General features: G+C 42.9%; 2 protein-coding genes across 3 annotated transcripts in view; one reads left to right on the top strand and one right to left on the bottom strand.

The window, feature by feature from the left end:
* Nucleotides 1-96: 96 nt before the first annotated feature.
* LOC110495506 (X-linked retinitis pigmentosa GTPase regulator) lies at nucleotides 97-16932 on the bottom strand. 2 transcript variants are annotated; one of them, XM_036951319.1, is made up of 17 exons: nucleotides 16553-16928; nucleotides 15236-15361; nucleotides 14901-14993; nucleotides 14415-14477; nucleotides 11305-11463; nucleotides 10962-11111; nucleotides 10604-10762; nucleotides 10138-10293; nucleotides 9818-9942; nucleotides 7842-8039; nucleotides 5470-5662; nucleotides 5119-5231; nucleotides 4956-5015; nucleotides 1357-1506; nucleotides 1227-1275; nucleotides 969-1093; nucleotides 97-838 (listed from the first exon to the last, which is right to left on the bottom strand). In XM_036951319.1, the coding sequence occupies exons 1-17, from the start codon at nucleotides 16581-16583 to the stop codon at nucleotides 602-604; spliced, it is 2187 nt and encodes a 728-aa protein (XP_036807214.1). In that variant the 5' UTR covers nucleotides 16584-16928; the 3' UTR covers nucleotides 97-601. The 2 variants fall into 2 exon arrangements, with proteins under 2 accessions (XP_036807214.1, XP_036807215.1); XM_036951320.1 differs by having other exon boundaries at nucleotides 630-838; nucleotides 1187-1275; nucleotides 16553-16932.
* Nucleotides 16933-17882: 950 nt separating this feature from the next.
* LOC110495507 (tetraspanin-7) overlaps nucleotides 17883-24954 on the top strand; it is a 29581-nt gene continuing 22509 nt past the window's right edge. The window contains exon 1 of the mRNA XM_021570802.2: nucleotides 17883-18142. Coding sequence (XP_021426477.1) covers nucleotides 18062-18142 — 81 coding nt within the window. The 5' untranslated portion in view covers nucleotides 17883-18061. The remainder of the gene's footprint in view (nucleotides 18143-24954) is intronic.

A 24954-nucleotide genomic window follows, 5' to 3' on the forward strand; every position in this document is an offset into this window, starting at 1 on the left:
CTGCCAACTAGCGGGCGAGCCTTAGAATAACACAGGATTAAAGAGGACGGCGCTTTCCAGCAATCTCGTTGCATTAAAGTGAAAAATGATCAAAGCTTTCACATAAAGTTGTTTTACTAGTATCCAAATCATGAGATGATTGTCACACCAGCACCAAGTTCAAACGGTTTATGAGACGATGAAAATAACATATCAGAACACACACAGATGTCATATTTCCCTGAAAAACACACAATAAGGCTACATTTAAAGTGCAATTGTGCATTTGGGATATTTCAGTCAGCAATAAATAGTGTATCCTCACAGTTTAACACACACAACTACGTTATAAAAACACAATCAAAACACACTGTGGTTAATTAAAGACATTTTTGCGCACGTTAAATACAAGTATACACATTTATAATACACATTTATAATACACGTTTCGCATATGGGAAGTTTGGGAACTGAATGTCAATAAATAGGTCACTTTGTGAGAAGTTCGCTAGTGTTCAAAGTGGAGTGGTTGTTTGTTGTGTACAGTCAATGTGCATCCTCTTCAAGGGTTTATTGGTTGTTGGCGCTGCCAGTCCAGTTCTCCAACACCCAATAAGTGGCGTCACAGTAGGGTGCAGGTGGTAGAGCGGGCACCTCTACCACCAGAGTCCGAGGGTGCTCTCAGAGGGGGCTGGGCACCACTAGCGCTGGTCTCTGATGGATCTCTGTTCTCCAGCCCTGCAGAGGGACCCTTGGCACTGGCAGGCAGCTCCCCCATGCCGGTGCCCTCTGCTGGGGCTTCCGCACTGTCCTCTGTCTGCTTGGCTTTGGAGGAGGACAGGCGTTTGAACAGCAACAGCTGAGGGCCGTAGAGAGGAGAGAACACAGTGAGATCTGACCTACTCAATCACTGACAATCACATAGCTTTATGACGTGGTTTTCTGTTGTTTAGCTTATGCCTCTTTGTTCCAATGACTTTCTGTCATACCTTTCTGTTGGTCCTTGGTTGATTCTTGGGTTTCTCCTCTGTTGTTCGATTCTGCAGCTGAGTGCTGGATGCAGAGCTCTCCTCTGTCGGAGCCAAAGGACTGGGCTGACCTGAGTCCTCTGCAACTATACACAACAGACACTTCATGATAATCCATCCACCCGTAGCACAGAAACAGTAAAGCATTAACCACATAAATAGTTCAAGACAAAGTTCACCTGTTTGTCAGACATTTCAGAACATCTCTTCTATGCTCACCTTTCTGCCCACCGTCTGGGAGAGTTTCTTCTTTCACACCCTCTGGTCCCTAGAAAGAGGGAATTCTGTTTTAGAAGTTAACATACAGGTCCTAGATCTGTAGATTAGGGTCATCGGTAGGGTAGCGTACCTGGACGGGTTCTGCTGTGGACTGACCCTGTAATGATTGTCCCTCCATGTCCTCAGATTTCTCTTTCTCCTCTGCTTTGTTGTTCTCCTCCTTCTCTTCTTCTTCTTCTTCTTCATCCTTATGTCCTTCCCCCTCTTCAGCTCTTAAATCCTGCAAAAAGGGATGAGAATGAGTGGGGCAGACTGGTTAAAACAAGCGATAGTAAGTTAGGTAACAGATACAACTTAGTCAGGGGAGAAACTGCACACTGGCGCACACACACACACACACACACACACACGAGGGAGAGTCGGCACTAAAGAGATGTGAGGAAGACTAGAGGTGGGAGCTTCACATTGGATATGGATAGTGGAGTCACAACAGGGAGCTAAGGGATTACAGACAGGGATAAAGGAAGAAAAGGGATCCCACCTGCCACTGGAACAGTTTCATGCAAACAGCACTATGCATTCATGTGTAGAGAATGTGTTCAACACAAATGATATCATACGTGGTGGGACTAGTTCTTGACACTGATTTTGATAGTTTTAGAACAACAAATATTTATTTAAACATAAATAAAACTATTTTGTAATATTCATTATATCAAACAAATCATGATAATGAAAAAATTTAACAAAATCGTTGGAGGGCATGCCTGGAAAATAGTAGCTACTATTAGTAAATTGTCTTTACAGAAGAACAAAGTTGAAAGGGGTATTTAAAAAAAGCATTTTAGCATCAAATCTTAACTGCCATGTAAAATGGTAAAGGACTATACAAGGAGATTGAAAGACAAGGCTGTGGACATTCAGTTGATACAGTAAAACAAAATGGAAGTCATGAATAAAAACAGTGAGACTGTAAAGGCAGTTGATATACAGTAAAACAAAATGGAAGTCATGAATAAAAACAGTGAGACTGTAAAGGCAGTTGATATACAGTAAAACAAAATGGAAGTCGTGAATAAAAACAGTGAGACAGTAAAGGCAGTTGATATACAGTAAAACAAAATGGAAGTCGTGAATAAAAACAGTAGGAGAAAAATCTAGTTATACAAAAAGTTATGGGTTGTAAAAAGGCATTATAATGCTCAATTAAGAGTGTTCCTGAGAGAAGTTGACAGACAGCACTGGTTTGGAACAGAACAGATAGGGCTATCATTTGAGATTGAGGTACTGAGGTAAAACATTGTCCCAGAACTCTTCCCCTTTCCCTGACCTCTGTTTGGACCCGTTACGTCTGGCCGCAGCATTCTGATGACTCTCCTGGCCTTCATTAGCTTTTCCTTTGTCAACCACCTCTTCTTCCTCCTCCTCATGTTTACTCTCCTCCTCCTCCTCTCTGGCTTCATTTTCTTCTTTCTCCTCCTCTTTTCCTTCTTCTTCCTCACCTTCACTCTCCTCCTCCTCCTCCTCTCCAGGTTCTTCTTCTTCCTCATCATCACTCTCCTCCTCTCCAGCTTCTTCCTCATCTTCACTCTCCTCCTCCTCTCCAGGTTTTTCTTCTTCTTCATCATCATCTTCACTCTCCTCCTCTCCAGCTTCTTCCTCATCTACACTCTCCTCCTCATCTCCAGGTTCTTCTTCTTCCTCATCATCTTCACTCTCATCCTCCTCTCCGGCTTCTTCTTCTTCATCCTCCTCTTCACTCTTATCCTCTTCTTCCCTCTCCTCTGCAGTACTGCTCTCTTCCTCTCCTTCCTCCTCTGCCTCTGTTCCACTGCCTGCCTCATTCTCATCTTCCTCCTCTACAGATCCTACACTCTCATCCTCACCTTCTTCCTCTCCATCTTCTTCATCCTCCTCTTCATAATTGGATTCCTTACTCTTGCTCTCAGTGTCACTATGCGATACTTCCCCACTCTCTTCCTCCTCCTTGCTCTCTCCGCCCCCTTCTTCCTCCTCTTCCTCCTCCTCCTCTCCCACACTCTCTCCCTCTCCTCCCACTGGGCTACTTGTCCCGTCACCCTCCTCCTCTTTCTCTGTATCCTCTAACTCACTTTCGTCTCCCTGATCTGTTTCAGTCTTACATGGCTCATCTCCTCCCTCGCTCTCCTCCTCTAATTCAGAGATCCCTCCATCCTCCCCCTCTACCTTCACCGTGTCATCATCCTCACTGTTTTCCTCATCTGTCACCTCATCACGGCTCTTGGCCACTTCTTTTCCACCCCCACTTTCTGCCCTCCTCATTCCAACCCCTCCCTCACTCTCTTCCTCTTCACCCTCACTCTCCTGCTTGGCCGGTGTCTGATCGTCGCTGCTCCCTGTCTCGTCTCCACTCTCCTCCCCTCTCCTCTCCTCCTGTTCTCTGTTGTCTGGGGGACCAGAGTAGGACCTGCATTGCTCCTCCTCCACCCCCTGATCAGAGCTCCCCTGGGCGGGGATGATATTGATGCGGACTGCTGTTCTCTTGCCTCCTGGTTCGGAGGCCATGGATGCAGATGACTGGCTCCAGGAAGACTGGGCGTCCTCAGCACTCTGTCTGTTGAACCTCTGGGCCCTGCTCTGACTCCGGACTGACTCACTGTCTGAGGGAGAACCAAACTGTCCGGCTGTCACTAGCCCCACACCTGACCCCAGAGAGGACACTCCGGTCAGTAAGCTGCGCAGCGGTGTCTGTTCAGGTGGTTCAGTCTTGGGTTTGCTCTTTTCTCTTTCTGTGTTTTCATTCGTAATTTTTTGTGGCACTTCAGACACCAGGTCTGGTTCAGTTGTCTTGTCCACAGGCAGTGCATCCGTTAGCTTAAGGCCTTGTGAATGTCTGCCACTCTTTCTATCTGGTGTCCTCCTAACAGCTACATGTTGACTTTTCACCTTTGTAGATATAGAGTTGACCTCTAAGAGAGTATTTTTGACCTCTGAACTTTGACCTTTGGCTGTGCCCTTTATTTGGATTGCCTTAGAATCCACGACAAATCTCTCCCTCACTTTTCCCTCAACTGCTAACAGTTGTTTTTTCTGTGCGGACGGACAGGGTTTGGACTTGGCCGTGCTAATGTCCCCTATGCTGGATGGCTTGGCAGGGCCAGCCTTCAGCTCAGCAGGCTTTATCGCCTCCAGAGCCACAACGAGGTTCTCCTTGCCACTGCCTTTGCCCTGGGCAGCCCTGTGGCGCGGTCTCTTCTCTACCACCAGAGACCTGTCACTGGAGCTCCTCAGCAGCTCTGCGGGCAGTGCCCCCCACGGGGTGGGATCCACCCTCCTAGGGGTACAGAGTTCTGGCTGTTCCTCAGCCTTACCATGCCCTTTCACAAGCTTACCCTTCCTCTATCACCAGCGCCAGGAAGCAGAGGATGAAGAAAATATGAAAGAGTTAGAGGAAAATAGTAAACATGCAGAGAAAACAGAGTGAAGAACTCAATAGAGCTCAACGCTGAAAGAAAAACACAGGCAGATGGTAGATAGTCACTGTAAATGGTACAGGGAAGCAGAATGGCTAGCGTGACGTAAATGAAAGTGTATGTCCCTGAGTTCCTCAGTCAGACCGTCCCTTGTTCAGAAAGACATATTGATAGTGCCGAGTAATTTTGCAAGGAGCTTGCTGGTCGGTGCGCAGAGGCTGCTTGATCATAATTAGAAAACTCCTTAGTTGACAGTTATGCTGTGTGTGCATCTTACCTTCTGTACAGGGGACAACATCAACGTCTTGTCACTGGGGTCCATTTTCATCACATGAGTCTGCCACAAAGAAGAGACTTGTGTACAGGACCTTTGTGATAACTTCTGTATGAAAGCTCCACAGAATGTACAGGACAGAATTGGGTCAGAGTTGGTGACTCACCATGTTGAGGAAGTCCGTGGTGTCTCCCAGATCTTTAACACTCTCGTTGTCCATCATGTTCTCCACAGTGCTGCTGTCTCCCTCATCCCTTCCCTTCTCAGCTGACCTCTTTTCTGCCAACAACAAAATATCACAAGAATCTTTTCACTTCTTAAAAAGGAGTATGTAGGCTCAAGAGAAGTTAGGAGAAATGTGAACAGTTGCATTGTGATGTGATAATGAAAAGGGACCATGCTAGCTGTTGAAAATGCAATGCTTCACCAAGGAATATGTGTGTTTTCTAAATAGTTCAACAATCGAAACAGATATGCCTGCAATGTAATGTAATGCAATGTAGTTCAGTGTAGATACCCTTCTTGTTAGACCCAGTGCTCCTGTGTTGGTGAATGCCGTTGTGCACCTTTCTGTTGGTTAGCTCCTTGGGGGGCAGACTGGAGGGGATGGTCTGGCTGGACACGGGCAGGGGTGCGGAGGTATTGAGGTGTCCGGACGTCAGGGGGGGCAGGGTCCGGAACATGAGCCCAAACTGCTCCGGGGAACGCTCCTGAAACAGAGAACACAGGGTTAGTTAGCTGTGTTAGCTTAGCTAGCTTACTTATATCCACTACTTGTTAGGCCCATGATTAGGCTCCATGTTGTTACTTATCTCCACTACTTGTTAGGCCCATGATTAGGCTCCATGTTGTTACTTATATCCACTACTTGTTAGGCCCAATGTTGTTACTTATATCCACTACTTGTTAGGCCCATGATTATGCTCCATGTTGTTACTTATATCCACTACTTGTTAGGCCCATGATTAGGCTCCAGGTTGTTACTTATATCCACTACTTGTTAGGCCCATGATTAGGCTCCATGTTGTTACTTATATCCACTACTTGTTAGGCCCATGATTAGGCTCCATGTTGTTATTCATCTCCACTACTTGTTAGGCCCATGATTATGCTCCATGTTGTTACTTATATCCACTACTTGTTAGGCCCAATGTTGTTACTTATATCCACTACTTGTTAGGCCCATGATTATGCTCCATGTTGTTACTTATATCCACTACTTGTTAGGCCCAATGTTGTTACTTATATCCACTACTTGTTAGGCCCATGATTAGGCTCAAGGTTGTTACTTATATCCACTACTTGTTAGGCCCATGATTAGGCTCCATGTTGTTACTTATATCCACTACTTGTTAGGCCCATGCTTAGGCTCCATGTTGTTACTTATATCCACTACTTGTTAGGCCCATGATTAGGCTCCATGTTGTTACTTATATCCACTACTTGTTAGACCCATGATTATGCTCCATGTTGTTACTTATCTCCACTACTTGTTAGGCCCATGATTATGCTCCAGGTTGTTACTTATATCCACTACTTGTTAGGCCCATGATTAGGCTCCATGTTGTTATTCATCTCCACTACTTGTTAGGCCCATGATTAGGCTCCAGGTTGTTACTTATATCCACTACTTGTTAGGCCCAATGTTGTTACTTATATCCACTACTTGTTAGGCCCATGATTATGCTCCATGTTGTTACTTATATCCACTACTTGTTAGGCCCATGATTAGGCTCCATGTTGTTATTCATCTCCACTACTTGTTAGGCCCATGATTATGCTCCATGTTGTTACTTATATCCACTACTTGTTAGGCCCATGATTAGGCTCCAGGTTGTTACTTATATCCACTACTTGTTAGGCCCATGATTAGGCTCCAGGTTGTTACTTATATCCACTACTTGTTAGGCCCATGATTAGGCTCCAGGTTGTTACTTATATCCACTACTTGTTAGGTCCATGATTAGGCTCCAGGTTGTTACTTATATCCACTACTTGTTAGGCCCATGATTAGGCTCCATGTTGTTATTCATCTCCACTACTTGTTATGCCCATGATTATGCTCCAGGTTGTTACTTATATCCACTACTTGTTAGGCCCATGATTAGGCTCCATGTTGTTATTCATCTCCACTACTTGTTAGGCCCATGATTAGGCTCCAGGTTGTTACTTATATCCACTACTTGTTAGGCCCAATGTTGTTACTTATATCCACTACTTGTTAGGCCCATGATTATGCTCCATGTTGTTACTTATATCCACTACTTGTTAGGCCCATGATTAGGCTCCATGTTGTTATTCATCTCCACTACTTGTTAGGCCCATGATTATGCTCCATGTTGTTACTTATATCCACTACTTGTTAGGCCCATGATTAGGCTCCAGGTTGTTACTTATATCCACTACTTGTTAGGCCCATGATTAGGCTCCAGGTTGTTACTTATATCCACTACTTGTTAGGTCCATGATTAGGCTCCAGGTTGTTACTTATATCCACTACTTGTTAGGCCCATGATTAGGCTCCATGTTGTTATTCATCTCTACTACTTGTTATGCCCATGATTAGGCTCCAGGTTGTTACTTATATCCACTACTTGTTAGGCCCATCATTAGGCTCCATGTTGTTATTCATCTCCACTACCTGTTAGGCCCATAATTAGGCTCCTTGTTGACAGTGCTAAAAGGTGAAGGACGTCTAGTTAGGGATCTCCTTAGAGAACCAGGCCGCTAACATTAAAACAAACACTGACTCAATAGTTTCAGACAACTATCTGAGGAACTAGACCGCATCATCCCAGGGACATGTGGCGGTTCAGGGACTGGATGTTGAGACTCCCAACACTCCCACTTTTACATGTGTGGACCCCCAGGCCAGTACCCAGTACCCACCCTCTCTCTCCTCCTGACCCGGGCAGAGAGGCTACTGTTCAGGATAGCAGGGGTGGAGGTGAGGGTGTCCCCTAAGAGCTCTGTGTAGGACTTCTCCATGTAGTCCTCTGTGACATCATTCTCCTCCAGAGTCACTTCCTGACAGCTCTTGTCTCTGGGCTTGGCTAGAACCAGCATGTGGCAACCTCCGCATGTCACCTGGAACAAAGACAACATGTAATTGACCTGAATCTTGCACTAGACAAAATTATAAGATAAGACTGGATGTCCAACTATCATCACTTTTTTACGCATTCAGGGAAAAATCTAAACTTGAGATAAATTTGTCATCAGCCATGCTATGATGTCAAAGTGAAATTCTCAAATTACAATTCAGCCTTCAGTTGAAAACACGAGGCACAGTTGAAGTCGGAAGTTAACACACTTAGGTTGGAGGCATTAAAACTCGTATTTCAACCACTCCACAAATTTCTTGTTAATAACAAACTATAGTTTTGGCAAGTTGGTAAGGACATCTACTTTGTGCATGACAAGGGTAATTTTTCCAACAATTGTTTACAGACATTATTTCACTGTATCACAATTCCAGTGGGTCAGAAGTTTACATACACTCAGTTGACTGTGCCTTTAAACAGCTTAGAAAATTCAAGAAAATTATGTCATGGCTTTAGAAGCTTCTGATAGGCTAATTGACGTCATTTGTGTCAATTGGAGGTGTACCTGTGGATGTATTGCATCTTTGCTTTACATCATGAGAAAATCAAAAGAAATCAGCCAAGACCTCTGAAAAAAATGTAAGACCTCCACAAGTCTGGTTCATCCTTGGGAGCAATTTCCAAATGCCTGAAGGTACCACGTTCATCTGTACAAACAATAATATGCAAGTACCAACACCTTGGGACCACGCAGCATCATGCATTCTGTCTCCTAGAGATGAACGTACTTTGGTGTGACAAGTGCAAATCAATCCCAGAACAACAGCAAAAGACCTTGTGAAGATGGAGGAAACAGGTACAAAAGTATCTATATCCACAGTAAAACAAGTCCTATATCGACATAACCTGAAAGGCCACTCAGCAAGGAAGAAACCACTGCTCCAAAACAGCCATAAAAAAAGACAGACTACGGTTTGCAACTGCACATGGGGACAAAGATCATACTTTTTGGAGAAATGTCCTCTGGTCTGATGAAACAAAAATAGAACTGTTTGGCCATAATGACCATTGTTATGTTTGGAGGAAAAAGGGGGGGGGGGGCTTGCAAGCTGAAGAACATCATCCCAGCCGTGAAGCACGGGGGTGGCAGCATCATGTTGTGGGGGTGCTTTGCTGCAGAAGGGACTGGTGAACTTCACAAAATAGATGGCATCATGAGGAATTTAAAATTATGTGGATATATTGAAGCAACATCTCAAGACATCAGTCAGGAAGTTAAAGCTTGGTCGCAAATGAGTCTTCCAAACGGATAATGACCCCAAGCATACTTCCAAAGTTGTGGCAAAATGGCTTAAGGACAACAACGTCAAGGTATTGGAGTAGCCATCACAAAGCCTTAACCTCAATTTGTGGGCAGAACTGAAAAAGCATGCGCAATCAAGGAGGCCTACAAACCTCACTCAGTTTCACCAGCTCTGTCAGGAGGAATGGGCCAAAATTCACCCAACTTATTGTGGGAAACTTGTGGAAGGCTACCCGAAACGTTTGGCCCACGTTAAACAATTTAAAGGCAATGCTACCAAATACTAATTGAGTGCATGTAAAACCTGAGCCACTGGAAATGTGATGAAATAAATAAAAGCTGAAATAAATCACTCTCTACTATTATTCTGACATTTCACATTCTTAGAATAAAGTGGTGATCCTAACTGACCTAAGACAGGAATTTTTACTAGGATTACATGTCAGCAATTGTGAAAAACTGAGTTTAAATGTATTTGGCTAAGGTGTATGTAAACTTCCGACTTCAACTGTACATACCGCTTGGACGTTGTACTTGAGGAAGCGTGGACAGAGAGTGGGCTTGAATTGATTGGTGAAGTTCTCCTCTCCCAGACCCAGCTTCCCATGTCTCCCGTCCCCAAAGGTATAGAGAAGACCATTGTCTGAAACCATGACAACTACATGTCAGTCAACTTAATAGACGCGGGCAATGTTATCATGGCAAATGGCAATGGAGTTTATCCATAAAATGCTAGTACCACTGTTGTATAACAGTTTGCACATTTACAATGTCTCTGTAACATTTTCTGAATTATAACTGTTTTGTGGTGAAAATTGTGTCCGCTAAGCCTGTTTACCTGTGATGACAGCAGTGTGGTTCTCCCCACACATCACCTGTCGTACTCGGCCCTTCCTGAAGTGATCCACCGCTCTGGGCAGCCTCGCCTCAAAGATGAAGGTCCCCTGGCCCAGCTGACCAAACTGACCCAGGCCAAAGGTGTACAGGTCCTCCTCTAGAGTCAAATGAAACACAGCGCTACATGGTTAACCCACTATCTCCTGATGCTTTGTACCATAGAGAAAAACCCCAGACAGTTTCATTACGCATATAAAACAGAAAAGTAGTACACAACCACAAACAGGCACAACAAAATCTTATAACAATGTGCATTTAGACTTTACACAACCTACCTTCACTATTTGGATAAATACGAGCATTTTAAGGACACTTTCAAAGTGGGACCAAAACCTGTTCATGGGACATGCTGAAAGCCACAGCCTTGTGAGAGTCAACTGTCCACTGGTTGACACCAAGATGCCTACCTGTCACAGCCACGGTGTGCCCGCCTCCACATGCCACCTGGGTCACCTGGTCTGTGATGCCCTTCACCAGCTGGGGCATGCGGTGTCCATCGAGCTGACCCGTGGCCAGGCCCAGTTTGCCGCTGTCGCACTCCCCAAATGTGTACAGGCCCCCGTCAACTGTGACAAAAGAGATTCCCTGTTGATTAATTACATTAACATATTTACCTATTTTTATATCTATATCTATACATTATTCTACCAACCCAAGAAAAATGTTCATACACAATGGGGTAACTCCCTATTCCTACAAAGTTGTGGAATCATGTGACCTGCCACACTGACAGTGCTGAAGTAGGCTATGCCATTGTCCCCTCACCAGTGACGAAGGCAGAGTGGTAGTACCCACAGGACACCCAGGCCACTGGCCGACCCACAGTGACCTCCTGGGGGGTCAGGGCACTGCTCTCCTTCCCCAGGCCGATCTGCCCCTCAGTGTTGTCACCCCACATGAACAGCGTCCCACTCTCTAGAACAAGGACATCATCACCGTGATTATTTCCAGCAAAAACCAGGTGAGGAGGAGCAACAGAAATATAGACAGTTGATAGTAAATTAGTGCAACTCTGGTCTATGAAGTAAAAATGTTTGTCATCAATATGAACCAGAAGACACTCATAGTTGTAACTCAGAGGTTGTGACTTATAACGGGAGAGTCTTACCTGTGAGGGCAGCAGAGGTGTTGGAGCCGGCAGCAAGCATTTTGATTGGTCCATGTGAACTGAAGAAGTCCACCAATTGGAAGGCTGTCCTCTCCTCACAGTCTCCCAGACCTAGCTGACCTTCATTGTTTCCACCGGTAGAGTACACGTTTCCCCGAGCTGTGGACAGGACACACTCAGTCTCAGTTCTACTACCACAAGGATTATAATATAAAACATTAAAAGGCAAAACTTCACTTTCCTGTGTTTATTTATTTATATATACACACGGTCATAAGTTTTAGAACACCTATGCATTCAAGGGTTTTACTTTATTTTTACTATTTTCTACATTGCAAAATAATAGTGAAGACATCAAAACTATGAAATAACACATATGGAATCATGTAGTAACCAAAAAAGTGTTAAAGATAATCAAAATATATGTTCTATTTTAGATTCTTCAAAGTAGCCACCCTTTGCCTTGATGACAGCTTTGCACACTCTTGGCATTCTCTCAACCAGCTTCATGAGGTAGTCACCTGGAATGCATTTCAATTAACAGGTGTGCCTTGTTAAAAGTTAATTTGTGGAATGTATGTCCTACTTAATGCATTTGAGCCAATCAGTTGTTTTGTGACACGGTATGGGTGGTATACAGAAGATGGCCCTATTTTGTAAAAGACAAAGTCCATATTATGGCAAGAACAGCTCAAATAAGCAAAGAGAAACGATAGTCCATCATTACTTTTAAGACGTGAAAGTCAGTCAATACGGAACATTTCAAGAACTTTGGAAGTTACTTCAAGTGCAGTCGCAATGAGTCGGTTTGTCCAAATCTTTGACTGGTACTGTATGCATGTATGTATGTATGTATGTATGCATGTATGTATGTATGTACAGAGGGCCAAAAAAGTATTTAGTCAGCCACCAATTGTGCAAGTTCTCCCACTTAAAAAGATGAGAGAGGCCTGTAATTTTCATCATAGGTACACTTCAACTATGACAGACAAAATGAGGAAAAAAAAAATCCAGAAAATCACATTGTATAATTTTTAATGAATTTATTTGCAAATTATGGTGGAAAGTAAGTATTTGGTCACCTACAAACAAGCAAGATTTCTGGCTCTCACAGACCTGTAACTTCTTCTTTAAGAGGCTCCTCTGTCCTCCACTCGTTACCTGTATTAATGGCACCTGTTTGAACTTGTTATCATTATAAAAGACACCTGTCCACAACCTCAAACAGTCACACTCCAAACTCCACTATGGCCAAGACCAAAGAGCTGTCAAAGGACACCTGAAACATAATTGTAGACCTGCAGCAGGCTGGGATGACTGAATCTGCAATAGGTAAGCAGCTTGGTTTGAAGAAATCAACTGTGGGAGCAATTATTAGGAAATGGAAGACATACAAGACCACTGATAATCTCCCTCGATCTGGGGCTCCACGCAAGATCTCACCCCGTGGGGTCAAAATGATCACAAGAACGGTGAGTAAAAATCCCAGAACCACACGGGGGGACCTAGTGAATGACCTGCAGAGAGCTGGGACCAAAGTAACAAAGCCTACCATCAGTAACACACTACACTGCCAGGGACTCAAATCCTGCAGTGCCAGACGTGTCCCACTGCTTAAGGCAGTACATGTCCAGGCCCGTCTGAAGTTTGCTAGAGAGCATTTGGATGATCCAGAAGAAGATTGGGAGAATGTCATATGGTCAGATGAAACCAAAATATAACTTTTTGGTAAAAACTCAACTCGTCCTGTTTGGAGGACAATAAATGCTGAGTTGCATCCAAATAACACCATACCTACTGTGAAGCATGGGGGTGGAAACATCATGGTTTGGGGCTGTTTTTCTGCAAAGGGACCAGGACGACTGATCCGTGTAAAGGAAAGAATGAATGGGGCCATGTATCGTGAGATTTTGAGTGAAAACCTCCTTCCATCAGCAAGGGCATTGAAGATGAAACGTGGCTGGGTCTTTCAGCATGACAATGATCCCAAACACACCGCCTGGGCAACGAAGGAGTGGCTTCGTAAGACGCATTTCAAGGTCCTGGAGTGGCCTAGCCAGTCTCCAGATCTCAACCTCATAGAAAATCTTTGAAGGGAGTTGAAAGTCCGTTTTGCCCAGCAACAGCCCCAAAACATCACTGCTCTATGGGAAATCTGCATGGAGGAATGGGCCAAAATACCAGCAACAGTGTGTGAAAACTGAAGACTTACAGAAAACGTTTGACCTCTGTCATTGCCAACAAAGGGTATATAACAAAGTATATAACAAAGTATTGAGAAAAACGTTTGTTATTGACCAAATACTTATTTTCCACCATAATTTGCAAATAAATTAATAAAAAATCCACAATGTGATTTTCTGAATTTTTTTCTCATTTTGTCTGTCATAGTTGAAGTGTACCTATGATGAAAATTACAGGCCTCTCTCATCTTTTTAAGTGGGAGAACTTGCACAATTGGTGGCTGACTAAATACTTTTTTGCCCCACTGTATGTATGTATGTATGTATGTATCACTATGTATGTATGTATGCATGTACACTACCGTTCAAAAGTTTGGAGTCACTTAGAAATGTCCTTGTTTTTTAAAGAAAAGCACATTTTTTGTCCATTAAAATAACATCAAATTGATCAGAAATACAGTGTAGACATTGTTAATGTTGTAAATGACTATTGTAAGTGGAAATTTATTATTTTTTATGGAATATCTACATAGGCGTACAGAGGCCCATTATCAGCAACCATCACTCCTGTGTTCCAATGGCACGTTGTGTTTGCTAATCCAAGTTTATCATTTTAAAAGGCTAATTGATCATTAGAAAACCCTTTTGTAATTATGTTGAAGCTGAAAACTGTTGTTCTGATTAAAGAAGTTATAAAACTAACCTTCTTTAGACTAGTTGTGTATCTGGAGCAGCAGCATATGTAGGTTCGATTACAGGCTCAAAATGGCCAGAAACAAAGAACTTTCTTCTGAAACTCGGTAAAAGGCCTACTTAAAGGCATAGTCCTTGCAGGACACAAAGAGTCAACTTTCACTTAGTAATATGATCATAATTTGGTACATGTCATCATTTATATTGTATCTGTGGTCATAACTGTGTACTTACAAGTGTAAACTATAGTGTGATTTCTTCCACAGGCTGCAAGCCGCACCTTTTCAGACTTCAAAGCTTAGAAAAAAACAAGAATGAGAAAGACACCCATTTTCAGATTGCAATCAGCCACAATAGCAGGACAACCCTCTCTTTCGATCCTCTGCTGCCCTCCTGCTCGGGAGATTAGATTATTCCAGATTACAGACCCCTCCAGATTGGGATTACAGCAGTGACAAATCTCTCTTTGTCTCCTGCTACTAGTATACCCATTCACAAAACAACAGCATCATTACTTAGTTTAAGCCACAGAAAATCCAACTAATTTTGTGGGGGAAAAACATCATTGGACATTTGATTTCAGTAGCTATATTGTCTGTCGTCGTCCCCCACTCCCTCTTGTCTAGTACATTCAAGGAGAAATAAGCAGCTGTGTATGACAGCAATACAAGAGAGTACTGCTTTTGACCCAAAACAAAGGGAGAGCAAATTTAGACCCACCTTTCACACAAGTGGGCTTGTTCACCATGGTCTTTGATCCCAAACCCAGCTGACCCCAGTTGTTACTGCCAAACATGAAAAGCTTGCCATTCTCTGTTGAAAAATAAATAAATAAAACCACTTGAGAAAGCTACAGGAACAGCGACATTAATACTAATAGAAGCTGCAGTTGAGCAGCATTTCATTTGCATAAAAATGTATTTGAAATGTGTGATAGGTGTGTTAGCAAATTATTTGATCTTACTTCAGATGTTGCATGTTCTTCAGAATTGCAGGCCCATTTTCATATGGCTCTGATCACTACCATCAATTTGAAAACGTAATCAGTCACTGACCTGTTATCAATGCTGTGTGCTCATCCCCACAGGTGATTTTCAGAGGTACATCATTTTTCAGCCAAAATTTACTGGGGACGTTATCTGCAAATTTGCTTTTTCCAAAGGTGAAGACTGCTCCCGTTTCTGTTAGAACACAAACAACATTGATCACACTTCAAACAGCTAGATAGCCGGCAAATAATACACAGTCATGGCTAGATGGGATACAAATTGACGTCAAATTATGCATTTTTAGCTAACCCTAACCCAACCTTTGATTTTTTTTATTTAACTAGGCAAGTCAGTTAACTACAAATTCTTATTTACAATGACCGCCTACCCCGGCCAAACCCGGACGACGCTGGGCCAAAGTTGCGCTGCCCTATGGGACTCCCAATCACGGCCAGATGTGATAGAGCCTGGATTTGAACCAGTGACTGTAGTGACGCCTCTTGCACTAAGATGCATTGCATTAGGCCACTGCACCACTCGGGAGCCCGAAAAGTTCCAATACAGCCATTTTATTTTTTATCTCAATATCAAATAATTTCTGGGTAACAATGAAGTACCTTAATGTGATGGTTTTCAATTAAAATAGTCAAAAATAAACAAAAATAGTTAGCAAACACTAGCAATTTCTCAAACAATTTTACTAGGACTGTCGGTGTGGTCTGAATGGGGAGGGGAAAACTGAAAAAACACTAGCTGTTATTGGCAGAGGTTTGGAACTCTTTCTTATTGGTGTTTTAACTAATTTACCCCCAAACTCCATCCCACCAAAGCAGGCTGAAATTACAAGCGTGTTTTTTCAAACAGCTAAAAGGACATTGTCATTATTTCCACAATTTCACAGTATTATTGCAACCTCATAGTATGGAAATATATATATATAAATAAAACACTGGGAAATCACGTTGTTGGTTGCACTGGCCCTTTAACCCAATTCTCATAACCTGCTACTCAAAGTCCACTCTGATATAAACTGTATCCCATCTAGTCCAAACAATAATACACAACTAGAAGCTAATTTAGATAGCTTACTACCTGTTAACCACATTATCAAAGATACTGATAACTTTTCCCTTTTTCCTGTGACATTCTCCGTGACAGACGTAAACAACGGCGCACATGGAGGTTGTCCCTTGTTGCCAGCTTGTTAGCTAATTTTAACTAGCGTTGTCTTGCCTGGCTACTTTGCTCATGCGTGATAGTTTATGTTAGCTAGCACACTAGCTAACGTTAGCAAGCGATATATTTCATGTTCATTCCGAAACATTTTCAAACGGGTGAATAATGTTAACTAGTTAACGTTAGCTATATAGCGAGCTATCTTACCAGGTATCTCGTCTTCTGTCTCCCCTGCCATCGTAGTGTCAAATCGGCTTAGCAACTACACTACACAGGGTTAGCTGCTTCTATGCGTGTTGTGTGTTGTTTTCGTCCGAAACAACCCGGATGTAAACAAAATTTCACCTGTAGCAACCAAGGCTGCGTTTCATTTTGATTCGAGTCGCATCCTCCCCTGTGTCATTTGTTCAGTCCCCCTCGCACATCTGGGGCGTCTGTTGAAAGCAAATGTCAGAAATAATGTTCCCTTTTTGCTTACATTTATCCAGTGGTCTCAGATCTGAAGGGGAATGAGGCAGGGCAGACGGGAAGAGGCATATTATAAACTGAAAACCAGCCCAGGGATCAACTTCTATTGTGCAGCCATACGTTTCGTTCCCTTAGTCAACGAATGGTTGCGTGCAACGTCATCGATTGTGTCATCGACTGACAGATTGCTATAACATTATGATGCGGTTAGCTGATTTGTTAAACACCTATCCAGGCGTTGTAAGATGTGGCAGGCGTAAGGAACACCTGGGCAGAGGAACGTGCCGACAGATAAGAGGGTAAGGTAGTTACCGGTATTTTTTGTGCGGTCAGTGCCAGGGGTGTATTCATTAGTCGGATACCGTTTACTCCAAACGTAAAACCAATAGTTTTTATTGGACAAATTCAGTTAGGCATCTCCCCGTTTCGTTCAAACCGGTTTTGCAACAGACAATCAACTGAATCAACTAATAATACACCCATGGTCAAAGATGGTTTTTAACTCTGTGGCTAGGTTTCCCTTAGTCTGGCAAAAACACCTAACTCTCGAAGTCCTCCTGACTTCACAGTTAGCCTGGACGAGGTTAACTGGCCTATTAGACTATGTTTGTGGAGCCTATGCCCCCGTTGGTTGCTAAGATCTTTCCCTTGCAGTTTCACGATACGTTGCAATCTCAAGCATCTCACATGGAACACCAGCCTGTCAATTATGTTACCAGTCTGTGAACACTTTTCACACCTTGTCAGATGATCACATGAACTTTAGTCACTCCAAATGGCAATACCTCCTTTGCAGCCAACCATCTTGCTTTTACATTGAGCAAAAGACTTGTGGCTTAATTTGTGGATTCATTTCTTTCCAATAGTTCTACCCCTAATATTTTTTTTTAATTAAGTGCAATAAATAGGCTTTGTCTTTAAACCAGTATTATAATGTTTTTGTAACGACTTTCACATAAAATGCAACACGTATTTTAAAATGATTAATTGACTTTGTAACACCTGTTATATACACCCCATAATAATCATTGATCAGGGTTTTCACAGTAACCCGTGAACCCCGCCAGACGGCGCATGGAGAGGTCCGAGGCCTGTAGAACCACCTGCAGCTCATTCATTTACGGCCAGTGAGGAGAGAGCGACTGCGCTGTGAAAGACTGCGGGTGGATCAACTGAACCAACAAAGCCCAGTGGAGAATCACAGCAACGCAGCCCCGCTGAAAACCCAGCACCCCATTTTACAGTAGAATGGCATCAAGAAGAATGGAGACCAAACCAGTGATAACCTGCCTCAAAACGCTCCTCGTCGTCTATTCCTTCGTGTTTTGGGTAAGCAGACATGTCAAAGCGATAGTTTATTGTCGTCCTAAATGTAATATGTAGGTAATAATCTAGTTTGTGAACGGTATGATTGAATAGTTTACGTTGGAAAAAAACGGATGTTGTGCCGTGCGCACAGGCTGCTGCCTTGGAACAAGTGCATGTTTATTAGTGGGCGCGCTGCGTGGACCGTTATCTTTATTATAGGCTAGCATTATTATAACGTTTGAAGAGTTTTTTCTTCTTCTATAGGCTAGGAAATATATTTGTATTAAGCAGGCTATAAATATTGAAACAAATGTTGATTATGTGAAATGTCGTTAATATTTTTTCGCTAATACTGACGAAGCCATCATTTATTATATATATTTTTTTACATTTCTTTTTCCTGTGATTTTGTAAGTGGATAATAACATTCGCATGCTGTTGTAAGAATGTTAAGAATAGTCCAACTGGTAACCTAATCAACATCTGGTCACACTTTATTTGGATAGTCCGGATTTTCCATCTGTAGATGCTCTACAGATGGTCATACTATCAACAAACTATCTGTTGATAAGCAACTGCTTCATAAGGTTATGGTTAGGGTTATGTTTAGAATAAGGGTTAGAGGTTAGGCTTAGAATAAGGGTTAGGGTTAGGATAAGGGTTAGGGCTAGGGCTAAGGTTAGGGTTAGTAGATAGTTAGTTGAAATGTTACTGATAGCCTGTAGATAATCTGTAGAACATCTACAGATGGACTATCCAAATAATGTGATACCCAATGGTGGGAGGTTCAATGCATCAAATGGTGGCAGGTTCTCAAAGTACCATGATGGACACTGTGCACATTAAAGCAAAGGCGCAAACTCTCCTGTAGCACCACCCCAATTGGTTGAATTATGTGTGTGAGACAGAGTACTGTTTGGGTGTTATGCCTCTTATTTATTGAGATAGCCTATAATTGTCTCACTGTATTGGATGAATGATCTTATTGCTTTTCAGGAAGGAAAGGGTAAGTAAGTTACCCAGGATGTAATCAAAGGATAGGAGTCTACATCTATTTTAGCACAGGGCAGGGCATGCCCTCTCTCTGCATTTACATACATGGGTCCATATGGAATACATGCTTGTGACGGATGAGAGTAGGCGTGGTTCAGTCAGTCCCATAGGTTAGTCGGGCTGGAGTCCCTTACACAAGGCATAGTAGCAGTGGTGGAAAAAGTACTCAATTGTCATACTTGAGTAAAAGTAAATATACCCTAATAGAAAATGTCTCAAGTAAAGTGAAAGTCACTCAGTAAAAAATATGCTTAAGTATTAAAAGTAAATGGAATTGCTAAAAATGTACTTAAGTATCAAATGTAAAAGTATAAACCATTTCAAATTCCTTATTTTAAGCAACCCGGACTGATAGCCAGGGGCACACTCCAACACTCAGACATCATTTACAAATGAAGCATTTGTGTTTAGTGAGTCTGCCAGATCCGAGGCGGTAGGGAGGACCAGGGATGTTCTCTTGATAAGTGTGTGAATTGGAACATTTACAAGTAGGCCATTATTGTAAATAATATTGAGGACTTGTGAGGCGTCTGTTTCTCAAACTAGACACTCTAATGTACTTGTTCTCTTGCTCAGTTGTGCACCTGGGCCTCCCACTCTTCTTTCTATTATGGTTAGAGCCTGCTTGCACTGTTCTGTGAAGGGAGTAGTACACAGCGTTGTACGAGATCTTCAGTTTCTTGGCAATTTCTCGCATGGAATAGCTTTCCTTTCTCAGCACAAGAATAGACTGACGAGTTTCAGAAGAACGTTCTTTGTTTCTGGCCATTTGAGCCTGTAATCGAACCCACAAATGCTGATGCTCCAGATACTCAACTTGTCTAAAGAAGGCCAGTTTTATTGCTTCTTCAATCAGCACAACAATGTTCAGCTGTGCTAACATAATTGCAAAAGGGTTTTCTAATGTCAATTAGCCTTTTAAAATTATAAACTTGGATTAGCTAACACAATGTGCAATTGGAACACAGGAGTGATGGTTGCTGAAAATGAGCCTCTACGCCTATGTAGATATTCCATTAAAAATCAGCCGTTTCCAGCTACAGTAGTAATTTACAACATTAACAATGTCTACACTGTATTTCTGATAAATGTTATGTTATTTTAATGGACCAAAAAATGTGCTTTTGTTTCAAAACAAGGACATTTCTAAGTGACCCCAAACTTTTGAACGGTAGTGTATTCATACTTGGGTTATCACCTTTCAACAGAAAAATATAGAAAATCACTGGAGGATGTCTTTAAGGAGTACATCCACTACAGGGCATTACCACTTAGACTGTGATTGAACAGAAAGACCCACTCCAATGAGATACATTGCTCCAATTATATGTAGTGGACCGGTGTTGTGTTCACTCTGGGATGCAACATTACAATACAAGAATGTGGAGGGAGTCGGATACAAATAAAATTGGCTCATTCATCATGACACAATAGGACCAGTAATCGTAGTTCTGATCACATTTTCTCCCCATTCAATTTTGACATGTTATTCTCTGTGTTTATTGGCTTCTTGAAGTTGGGTTGGGCTTTGGAGGGATGTTTGATGTTATAGGTCCTATGCACAGCGCAACAGCAACAACCTACGTTTCTATCTTATTACATATTATAAACCCGGTGGTTTGAGCCCTGAATGTTGATTGTCTGAAAGACCGTAAACCACGGGTATGATAAAAAAGTACATTTTACTGTTCTAATTAAGTTGGTAACCAGTTTATAATCGCAATAAGGCACCTCTGTATCCAGAACAGCCCTTACCTATGGTATAATGGCCATATAACACACCCAGTTGTGCCTTATTGCTTAAACAACCAAACCAGACCTAACCACCTTGACCCATCCACCCAGCCAGCCACCCTGACCCATCCACCCTGACCCATCCGCCCTGACCCATCTGCCCTGACCCATCTGCCCTGACCCATCCGCCCTGACCCATCCGCCCTGACCCATCCACCCTGACCCACCCACCCACCTTGACCCGCCCTGACCCACCCGCCCTGACCCATCCTCCCTGACCCAGCCACCCACCTTGACCCGCCTTGACCCACCCGCCCTGACCCATCTGCCCTGACCCATCCACCCTGACCCACCCACCCACACTGACCCATCCACCCTAACCCACCCACCCACCTTGACCCACACTGACCCACCCGCCCTGACCGATCCGCCCTGACCCATCTGCCCTGATCCATCCGCCCTGACCCATTCGCCCTGATCCACCCACCCTGGCCCATCAACCCTGGCCCATCCACCCTGGCCCACCCACCCTGACGCACCCACCCAGCCACCCTGACCCATCCACCCAGCCACCCTGACCCATCCACCCAGCGAGCCAGCCACCCGCTGCAACTATACTTGTATTAAAATAGACCCATTCCTTCTCCAACAAGCAGACTCCATTGATGTTGACCTGAGGGCCACTTAAACAAAGAAAGCCATATGGCCTGCTTAACTAAACATATTAGAGGCCGTTTTCCTCCCTAGCCAGACAGACAGATGTACGAGGATGGACTGCAGAGAGAGATAGATAAACAGAGACAGGAGGAGACAGGATGAGACAGAGTGCCTCTGCTCCGCTGTCTTACTTGTTTTGAGAGCTTACCAGGGGGAGGTTGTTTGAGAGCTTGGCAGGGGGAGGTTGTTTGAGGCCAGCTCAGCTGTCATTCTGCCCTGGGTGCCTACTCTTTTTGTCTCTAACTTCTATGCCAAGAGCTCCAACCACAACAATGGCTACATTCTTAGAAAAAAAAGTGTTCCAAAGGCGTTTTGTGGCTGTCCCCATCTGAGAACCCTTTTTGGTTCCAGGTAGGACAGTTTTGGTTCCAGGTAGAACTATTTTGGGTTCCATGTAGAACCCTCTGTGGAAAGGGTTCTACATGGAACCTAAAATTGTTCTACCTGGACCCAAAAGGGGTTCATCAAAAGGTTCTCCTATGGGGACAGCCGAATAACATTTTTGGTTGTAGATAGCACATTTATTTCTAAGAGTGTACCTAGAGCCTGGCTATCAATCTGTTATTTACTGCTGTTGCCTGGACCAGTACCAGAAAGGTTATTTGCATGATTACTGTGAGAGTATCTGACAAATTTGGCATAATTACTCAGCACTTCTCACTCCGTTCGTCACATTGTTGTAAACCAAGGGCTTAGCATTGTGTAACGTATATGCCGGGAGTCAGCAAAATGGTGAAGAAGGTGATTTTAATAAAGAACCGAAGCAAATTAACAAACATGACACAATAGGACCAGTAATCGTAGTTCTGATCACATTTTCTCCCCATTCAATGTTGACATGTTATTCTCTGTGTTTATTGTCTTCTTGAGGTACATAACGTGTGAGAAAACAATAAGACCTAGTGACTGAAGACAACTGAGGGATAAATAAAGGGGCGGTAATCAAGGAGAAAACTGTGGGTTGCCAGGTCCGGTGGTTAGTAGACCGGTTAGTAGACCGGCGATGTCGAGCGCCGGAGGGAGGGCGTGACACATTGTTAGATTTACTACTGTTATTTTGGAGAAATATCGTTTTGGGTACAAGACTGTCAGTGTCAAGACAACAAATAACTTTTATTTTGAAATGCTGTTTTGCACAAGCACCTTTTAACCATCTAATTAACCTGATAATAACGTGTAACTCTGCTCTCTAACATGGTAGCTGGTAGGGTTAAAGGCTTCATTTAATGTTAGGCCGGGAGTGTCATTTCCTCAATTAAGATTTCTGCAGGGACTGAAGATTGACCTAGTTGTTGTTAGGTTTGTGTTGTAAATGTACACCGTCACCATTGGCCAGACTTATTTTTATGGGTTGGTTTTCAACTTGTACACTCTTTGAAAAAAAAGGTGCTATCTAGAACCAAAATGGGTTCTTCGGCTGTCCCCATAAGAGAACCCTTGGAAGAACTCCTTTTGGTTCCAGGTAGAACCCTTTTGGGTTCCATTTATAACTATTTCCATAGAGGGTTCTACATGGAACCCAAAAGAGTTCTCCCTGGATCCAAAAAGGGTTCTCCTCTGGGGACAGCCGCAGAGCCCTTGTGGAATCTTTCTTTCCAAGACTGTAAGACGGTCTGATTTTATGGATAACATCTACGTTTTACTGTTCTAATTACGTTTTCAAGTCCACTCAGGCCATACCCTTTTGCAGAGTTTCTCCCCTTCATATACATGTTTTCTATGAACTGTAGCTTGAAGGTAGCTTGAAGACTGTGTAGCTTTGCTAAAACAAGACTACAGATGCAGTACATTGATAGACAATCCCATAGCCTCTTGGTATTAGGCTTCTCTGTGTAGTAGGAATGGCAGCTTGTTCAGTAGGCCAAGAACAGACAGACGCCCTAAGACTTGGCCTAATTCATGCTGTGGAGGCATATTATTAATGCCCAGATGGGAATAAGAAGCATAATGTATTGTGTGTTTTGTGTTCCCTCTGTACCAGGCTTTTGTTGGGGCTTATTCCTCTGAGAATGTGATTGTGAGTCTTATTGTACAGCATTTAAATGGCTGTGCTCAGCTAAAGTTATTTCTAAATAATCATAGGAGATTGGCTAGGCTGCCAACTGAGCAAAAACATCAGATCAATATTCAATTTTAGCTCATATATCATTGTCAACAAACCAAAATTAAACTTCAAATAAATACTTAAAAAAAAAATAAACTAATGTTGATCCTGTGTTAAAATAGGGGTTAAAATGTCATCAAGAGAAGTTGAAATAACAAGGAGTTAAAACCTTTGCCCATCTACTTCAGCCATCTAGAAGTATGGTTAACAGAGACAAACAGTTATACTCCACCAGCCCAGCACACATCTCCCAGGCAACCATATCAGTAGTCGCCTCCTTGTCCACTCTGTTAGCGCTGCTCATACAGATGTGGGATCTTCATTTGAGCCAGTTTGCTACAGCAGGAAAATAATCCTGCAGCAACAGGACATGTTCATTATTATGTGGATTATAATTAATGGAAATTCTTGTAGGGGTTAATACATTTTTCGTAAGGGAAAAGTGGAAATTACAAACTTCAGAAGCCTTTTTAAACCTGAAATTCACTACAAGGAAGGTGTCCTGCAACAGGTTGATCAAATTAAGATCCTACATGTATCTGTTTCTCAGTATTCATTACAAATCCCCCTCTACACTATCATCATCTCCACCGTCTGGTGGACTCCCTCCTCAGACCGACATTAGCCTAGCTAGCTCACCTCTGTCTGAAACCCATTACTGAAGGCCTCAAGAGGAAACAACCTCTGGTCTCCAGGCTGAAAGCTAGGCTGTAGAAGCTCCAGCTAAAGCTTACAATGTGTAAGGCTTAGCTGCGGCTGTGTTAACGAACGGGTAATGCATTTAAATCTGCCTGATAGGAGCTGCCTGGATCTGATCTGGATCTGGCCTGGCACCGCTTAGTTACATTGGTTGCTTGGCGACAGCATTTACACTGGTCCAAAGGTCACTTATTTTCTTCTCAGAAAGGGAAAACAACGTAAATGGGGCAATCTGCAGTTGCAACATTCATTTTTTAACTCATAAATTAATGATATGTACCCATTGATTCGTGAAGAATATAACTTATAAAAGCCTCATGAGGTTCGTTCAACTGTCGTACCCCATCATTACCCACAATATAACCTTGTTTTACTCCAATGTTTGTAAACAAAGTAAATGTAAACAAACATTGTAAAGCCTCAAAACATGGTTTAAATTATACTTTTGATATGAGTTATTTTGCATACATAGCTCTGTCTATTAATTTGAGAGTGGTTACATTTCTCCAGCACCACCCCCAGCTTT

Source organism: Oncorhynchus mykiss, chromosome 18 (assembly GCF_013265735.2).
Source record: "Oncorhynchus mykiss isolate Arlee chromosome 18, USDA_OmykA_1.1, whole genome shotgun sequence".
Classification (NCBI taxonomy): domain Eukaryota; kingdom Metazoa; phylum Chordata; class Actinopteri; order Salmoniformes; family Salmonidae; genus Oncorhynchus; species Oncorhynchus mykiss.

Coding starts and splice junctions, on each gene's coding strand:
- LOC110495506 (XM_036951319.1), bottom strand. CDS start 16,583: ATGGCAGGGGAGACAGAAGACGAGATACCTG. Junction 10,763..10,961: donor CCACTCTGCCTTCGTCACTG/GTGAGGGGACAA, acceptor CTTTTGTCACAG/TTGACGGGGGCCTGTACACA. Junction 5,232..5,469: donor CACTGGGTCTAACAAGAAGG/GTATCTACACTG, acceptor TGTTGTTGGCAG/AAAAGAGGTCAGCTGAGAAG.